This window comes from Impatiens glandulifera, chromosome 1, assembly GCF_907164915.1.
Source record: "Impatiens glandulifera chromosome 1, dImpGla2.1, whole genome shotgun sequence".
NCBI lineage: Eukaryota > Viridiplantae > Streptophyta > Magnoliopsida > Ericales > Balsaminaceae > Impatiens > Impatiens glandulifera.
Genome location: NC_061862.1, coordinates 132109983 through 132117792, shown reverse-complemented (window position 1 = coordinate 132117792; position 7810 = coordinate 132109983). Strand labels below are relative to the sequence as shown.

At 33.7% G+C, this 7810-nt stretch overlaps 1 protein-coding gene across 1 annotated transcript; it reads left to right on the top strand.

Moving 5' to 3' along the window:
* Positions 1-5071: 5071 nt before the first annotated feature.
* On the top strand, positions 5072-7602 carry LOC124933812 (serine/threonine-protein kinase PCRK1-like). Its single transcript, XM_047474256.1, has 4 exons — positions 5072-5538; positions 5625-5888; positions 6207-6329; positions 6878-7602. The coding sequence occupies exons 1-4, from the start codon at positions 5134-5136 to the stop codon at positions 7403-7405; spliced, it is 1320 nt and encodes a 439-aa protein (XP_047330212.1). The 5' UTR covers positions 5072-5133; the 3' UTR covers positions 7406-7602.
* The last annotated feature ends 208 nt before the right edge of the window (positions 7603-7810 follow it).

Below are 7810 nucleotides of genomic sequence, written 5' to 3'. Positions count from 1 at the left end.
TGGGTATCTTGACATGAGTGAGTAATGTACGAATTATATTATTGATAGTACGAAAATGTCTCTCGGCCTTGCCATTCTGAGACGAAGTGTGAGGGCATGAGAAGTGAAAGGTCATCCCATGTGTGGAAGTAAATTTTCTAAACGAATGATTATCGAATTCCCATCACATTGAAAATATTTTATATCCCTCTCAAATTGGGTTTTAACGAGTGTCCAAAATTGCAAGAAAGCATTAAACACTTGGGATTTATGAGATAAAGGGAAAGTCCACAAAAAAGATGAAAATTCATCGAGAAGCAAAACATAATATATATAGCCCATAGAACTTAACACAGAAGACGTCCATACATCACTATGAATAATGTCAAATGGTAACAAAAAAAATTGAAGTTGAAGCCTTAAACGACAAACGAACTTGTTTTCCCAATGAACACAAAGGACAAATATGAGAAACAATTTATTACAGTGAATTAATTTATTTAATCCAAGATATTCAAAACTAGAGTTGTCAGAATGACCCAAGCAACTATGCCACAAGGATGGCGACAATGCATCAAAAACAAAAGACGATACCTGACTCCCAGTTGTGACCGGATATAGATCCCCTCGATTGTCACATCTCATTAGACGCATTCCTGTCCAAAAATCCTTAACAGAAAACCCAAAAGGATCAAACTCAACAGACACCGAATTATTCGTAGTGAATTTACGAACATAAACTAGATTTTTAACAAGAGCATGGAGAACATTATTCAAGGTAAGTTTATGATTCGAAGAAGAAATAGTGGTGCCTAATACTCGAAATCGGAATCGTATTAACATTACCTACAAGAATATCATGGTTAATGCTTAAATTGAAATAAGACGAGAGAGTACCTTGTTGAGATGTCATGTGGGACGTCGCACTCGTGTCCATGTACCATGTCGGATCAGGAGACGTAATACCAAAGGTATACATTGTCGCTTCAATGTCCGTCAGAGTTGGTGTAGACTAAGCCATGTATGTTTACGGACGCGGGCCAAGGAGACCCGAATGTAGTTGTGGTGTCGACGGACTAGAGCGGGAAGAAGGACTTTTCCATTGAACCGTTGAATACGGGCATAGAGAAGAAGCCCATGGCCACTACCAAGACAATGATGGTGGGCCTGAATGACCAGCCCATTGTTACTGTTAGGGAGAAGGAGGCCGACTTTAGACTTGGTACTAGGACTGCCCCGATGGACCCCTATTACGAGAGCCCTTCTTCTTTGAATTTTACTAAGATCCCCACAATGACATACAATGTGACTCATTCGCTCCAGACACGTCGGAGACAAGAGCTACACGCGATGTCGATGCCGAACTAGAGGCCACCCGCTTTACCAAGCCAGATTCCTCCAAAATCAACATGGATCGTGCTTGGTAGAACTGAGGCGAATGATCACTCTATCGAAGTAACGTTGCCACCCCATTGTACGCCTCTGCTAGGCCCCCGACCAACTACAATACGAGGTGGTCGTTCGAGACTGGGCTACTGATGCCCTACAATTGATCAGCCAGGACTTTGAGACATTGACAATAAGTCGAGACCCCGAGAAAATTCGCTATGATGGTGGTGGAAAACTCTTGCTCGAGGGAAACCGCACGAGAATGACAGTTATCTTGAAAAATTCCACGTAGCCGTGTTCAAGCTTACTCGGCTATAGAGTCCAGTTCCAAGATCGTGTGAAGGAGATCTTGTGAGATTATGACATAGATCCACTAAAGGACATTGACATCGAGAGTTAACCACATATCTTTCTCTTCATCCATCGATAACAGCGATAGAATAGGGACCAACAAGATGATGTGATGTAGGAACTGATGAGAATGGGCATGGATCTTGAACAACTTCACCGATGTCGTGTATTGAACCTTTTCCAACTCAAGAACAATAAAGACGTGATTCTTGATGTTAGAAACGACAATGGCCGGGTGAAATCCTTATTTGTTACTCGTCAACGGAAAAGAAAAGTGATTGAATAAAAGATAAATTATTATGATACGAGATAAAAGAGTGATTGAAGAGAAGATAGTAGAAAATGGACGGTTAGGCTAGGGTGCGGCGGAAGAGAGAAAAAACATTAGGCTCTGATACCATAAAGGAATACAATCTGTTATTCTATTCATTCCAAAATATAAAGTATATACAATATTATAACATTGAGATCCACTATTATAGAGATCTCTAATATATTAATTATGTCAATCATATATAAAAAAAATCAAGATAACTATTAATTGATTTCATTTATTACAGGCAAAATCAATAAAATAAACTGATGGTCCAGATATCAAATTTTATAAATAATTTATAAAAATAATATTATCAATAGAAAATATTCAATGATTATGCGATTTGTTGAGAATCACTCTAAATGCAAACTCATTTACGATAAGTGTTGAAGTAGAGTAAACCGAAATAACCAATTACACGTGTTGAAAGAATCTCTATAAAATATTTTGAGCGATAGTTAAAATTATTCTTAACCGATGGTTGGTAAGCAATGTCGCCAAATAATATTGGACAAATTATATATATGGTCAAAATAATAAGAAACATACAAATCATGAGAGAATACTTGTAAGATGATCTCTATATAAAAGACTAGTTCTAATAACTCTTTATTGAAGCAATAAAAAATTATTCAAATTTGATTATTTTGTTTCATTTTCTACTAAGAAGAGAGATACACGAACTCGAGAAATAAGTATCAAGACAATTAGAAAGGGAAAGAATGACAATTTTATCACTGAACTATAATGGAATATTCACGTATATCATTGAACTAATTTTTGTTCGCTCATATCACTGAAGTTGAGATTAATGTTCATCTATGTCACTACTCCACCAAACTTCTAACCCCGTTAAGTTTCAGTTAAATGAGATGCAGGTGGAATTGACATGTCATCTTTTTTAATTAATTAATATATTGACATATAATCTTTTTTAATTAATATATATTATATATTTTTTTATTTGTTTAAAATTTTAAATAATAAAACATTTACAAAGTCATTAATAATTTCTTTCTCCTGCCCTAATTAACTAAGCTCACCATTCTTTTTCTCATATTCTTGTCTTCAAAGGATTTGATTTCTCATATAAATGAACAAAGGAAGACTGACGAGTTAGCGAAAGAATTGAGGGCAATGGGAGATGAGATTTTGATTTCAGAACCCTACCACGACGAACTTTGACATTTAGCCTAGCCTTATACCTCAACTTTTTCTTTTACTTCGACCAGTCTCAAACAAAGTTCACAATGAACAATGATGACAGATATTGAAGTTTACAAATCTTCTTCCTGTTGAAAGTTTATTTCTAGATTATTGTTCTTGTTCTCTTCCTATATGCTTCCTTATTTCTTCAGATTTTGTTCACATTTCTCTTTCCATATTTTTGGATTCTTGTTCTGTTTTAGAAAGGTGAATCTATCTGATTGATTAGGGTTTATATTATCAACAAGAATGCATTATTAAGATAGCATTTACTTACCTCTGTTTTAGAAAGGTGAATCTATCTGATTGATTAGGGTTTATATTATTAATAAGAATGCATTATCAGGATAACATTTACTTACCATTGGTAGATTTTTGTAGGGAGGTAAATTTTTAAATTTGAGTATTATGAATTTGGGTAGATGTATTTAATGAATGTAGTATTTTGAATTTAGGATGTATGGAATGATGAATTTCGGATGTATGGAATGATAAATATTATATGAATTTTTATTAATGTTATTTATGTATGTTTTTAGTTTATTTTTTTGACTACTTAGTGAATTAGGATAAAAGTGGTTTATTTTATTATTTTAAAAATGTTAATAAAAATAAATGAATAAAATATATTAATTCAAAAAAAAAGTGAATTTGGGTAAAGGTATGAATCGATGTATCTAAAATGTAAGAGTAATTATTTAGAAATATGAAAAAAAATATAATATATATTAATTTTAAAAAATGACATGTCAATCAAATGTGTCATCTTTTAACGGGATAGATAACGAATTTGAATATTTTGTTAACAAATGATATAAACGAACATTAATCTCAACTACAGTGGTATGAACGAACAGAAATTAGTTCAGTAATATACGTAAATATTCTATTATAAATTAGGAACAAAAATAAACCGAACCTAAAAAAAAATAAACCAAACTCAAATTGAAACTCAAATCGGAACTCAAATCGGAGCTATAAACAAAATTCAAAAGTTATCAAACACACAAAAATCTGACCATAGGCAATTATCTAAGCCGGCGAAATGCAGACGTGAGAGCAGTAAACTTCTTCTCCGTTCCATTTGTATTCTCTCTTCATCGAAACGGATTGATTATCTCATCATTTTGGATACACATTTCTCTGAATACGTCTCTCTCTCAGAGTCAATGATCTCCGAATCTTCTTCAATTCAATATTTCTTTATTCGCTTTCTCTACTCTATCTATATCAATCATCCACGCATTCATTTCTATTTTATATTATATTTGAGTTTTCAAATGGGGGGCCTGTAGCTGGTGAGCTGAATTACAGCTACCATTTCATTGACCTCACCCTCCCTTAAAAATCATGGTCTGCTCGTCGTCCACTTTGAATTCCTCAACCCTTTCTTCCTTTTCTTTTCTTTCTCTTAAACCCCATCACTACGATCATGATTCCTTTCTGTCTTACTCTTCTTCTCAGCCTATACTAAGTGAGTATTTCTTCTTTTTCTCATTCTTATTTACATCATGATCATGTTTAAGTGCAATTTCAATTTTGAACCCATTTGGGTAATAGAAATGATTTGTAAACTGTTTTGATTGATTCTCTGTGGATCTAATGAATAACCCAATACCAATTAGTATTTGTTTGTCAAAGTTGACTTCCAACTGTTTCAGAATAATAATAAATTTCTGATCTTGAATCATCCATGGTGCACCAATTCAAAAAAAAGCTTCTTTTCATGTCAGTTTTGAATCTTTTTTGGTCTTTCTGGTTTAAGAACTAAGAGGGGTTTTCATTTTATGGAAGATAATTCAATTCTTCATGGTTTACAAATTAGATATAAGTATTAACCTCTTAAAGAATTGCAGTTAAGGATTTTGGTATTTGGGAGGAGGAGGAGGACTATGAAGTGTTTCCCATTCTATAGTTGGGACACAACCGATGGACCAAAGTCTAAATCTGTTCTGTCATCATCGACCTTGGCCTCCACTTTGACTGATCGAGATGAAGTTAACTCTCAAAACACCAACGAGAGGAAATTCAGTGATGCATTTAACTCTCAGAATATCTCGGATATAAGTAGTGGAATGCCTGGCAGACTCTCGTTCTCATGTTTGTCTCAGAGATCGAAGATTCTTAGAGTGTTTTCACATGAGGAGTTAAAGTTGTCAACTAAAAGCTTTAGTCGATCACTTATGATTGGAGAAGGAGGATTTGGTCCAGTTCATAAGGGTTCAATTTTGGATATAGATGATTCAAATAAAAGGATTGATGTTGCTGTTAAACAACTCAGCCAAAGAGGTTTGCAGGCGAGTTTTGTTTCCATTTAAGGTTTAAATTTTCTTGTAATACTTGTTCTCTTTATTTATTACAGTGATTTGGTTTGTTGTAACAGGGTCATAAAGAATGGGTGACAGAAGTGAATCTCCTAGGTATTGTTGAACACCAAAATCTTGTTAAACTTATTGGCTATTGTTTTGAGGACAACGAAAGAGGGATTGAACGGCTTCTAGTATACGAATATATGCCCAACAGAAGTGTTCAAGATCATCTATCGTCTCGATTTTCCCTTAATCCAATTCCATGGATTATTAGACTTAGAATAGCTCAAGATGCTGCTCGTGGATTGGCATATCTCCATGAAGGAATGGATTTTCAGGTTATAAATATTTTAATGAGATTTTCAATTATAAAAGAGAGTTTCTTATTTAAAACATGAGTAATTTGACTTCCCCTAATGTGTAGTTATGAAGTATTTAAAGGAAACCACTCCAAAACCCTGGTTAAAATAAATAAAAATTTAACATTTATCTCCACAGGAGTCTTTCCTCATTGGATTTGTGTTATTTTTACTTATTTCTAATGTGTCAAAAAAACTAGACAAAATAAGTCTCCTTGGAATTGATTTGCTTGTTCATTTTTGAATGTGCTATTCCACAAATTTTCCATTTACAATCTCTTATATGTTGAATTACAGATTATCTTCAGAGATTTTAAATCTTCAAATATTTTATTGGACGAACAATGGCATGCAAAACTTTCAGACTTCGGATTGGCTCGGTTAGGTCCTGCCAATGGAGCAGGCCATGTCTCAACAGCGGTACCCTTCTCTTTCACTATTATTAGTACGTTTTGCTCTTTCAATGAAAATCATTTGACAAGATTATTTGCGCGATATCACATTCTAGGAAAATGCTGTATTTCTTTAGTTTGCGTATCTAAAGATCTTGTTATTGTTCCTCTATTTTTAGGATAGAAGTTTACTTTGCTTCCTAAACTTGTAGCAAATGCTTGTTTTGCTTCCTAATCTTGTGTACTCTATTTGCTTCATGTACTTTTTAAAAAGGCTCAAACTATTTACCATCTTCAGATCATGGTTAACTCTGTTAAGTTCTTAAATCATCTCTTCACAATTTCAGCAGCTCCTTAATCTTTCTTTTAACTAAATTATTTTTTCTTTTTAAAATGCACATTAACGAAGTAATTTGAGTCATTTTTAAAGCAAAACGAGTCATTGTACTAGTTCAGATATCAAAACGAGCTTCTTTCCTTTTACAATTTTTCTTTTGTGATTCTTTTCATTGAAAATCTTCATGATCAAGGAATAATGTATATTTTCGTAAAACTAAAGTAACCAAACAATGACAGGTTGTTGGAACCATTGGATATGCAGCACCTGAATACATTCAAACGGGGCACCTAACATCAAAGAGTGATGTATGGAGCTATGGCGTTTTCCTATACGAACTCATCACAGGCAGGCGTCCTCTAGACAGAAGCAAGCCAAAACAAGAACAAAACATGTTGGACTGGGTGAGATCACACCTCTCAGCTGACATGAAAAGGTTTGAAAAGATTTTGGATCCACGGCTTGAAGGTAGATACTCTCTTAAGTCAGCACAAAGATTAGCAGCTATAGCCAACAAGTGTTTGGCACGACAAGCCAAAAAACGTCCCACAATGACTGATGTGCTGGTGATGATTAACCAGTTGCTGGTAGAAGAAGAAGAAGAAACAGAAACAATAGAAATGCCTGAAACTCCTTTAGAGGAAATCATCGTAGTTTCAGAAGGGGCAAGAGAGGTGATAAACCGAGGTTTGTTAAGGCTTATGTTTTGTGGATCTTCTTATACATCGAGAAAACAGATTGCTGGCGTGGCTAATCTAGATGAATGAACTTTGTAAGAAGTGGTGAGTGTTTGTGCTCTGCTTGTGCTGCTCATATGAAGAACATACTACTTATTTGTATCCATATTTTTGGCTCTTATTTAATGATGGCATTGTTGCTTGTTAAGGTTATAGAATCTTAATTTAGTGTATTAAATATATCATCATCTTACTTTCTAATGATAGCTGGAAAGTCTTTGATTGTAGTGTACAATATCAGCACAAAAAAAAATTATGGGACTTCATATACTTTATTTACCATTTTTGAAAGTTTACTTAAAATTGTTTGTCTGAATATAAACCTATAAAATTAAGAGTTTAATTGAAATAGTATTAAATTATTTTAAAAGAAATATTAGTTGTATATTATTATTATTTAAATATATAATTAAAAACTTTATACATGGATCATTT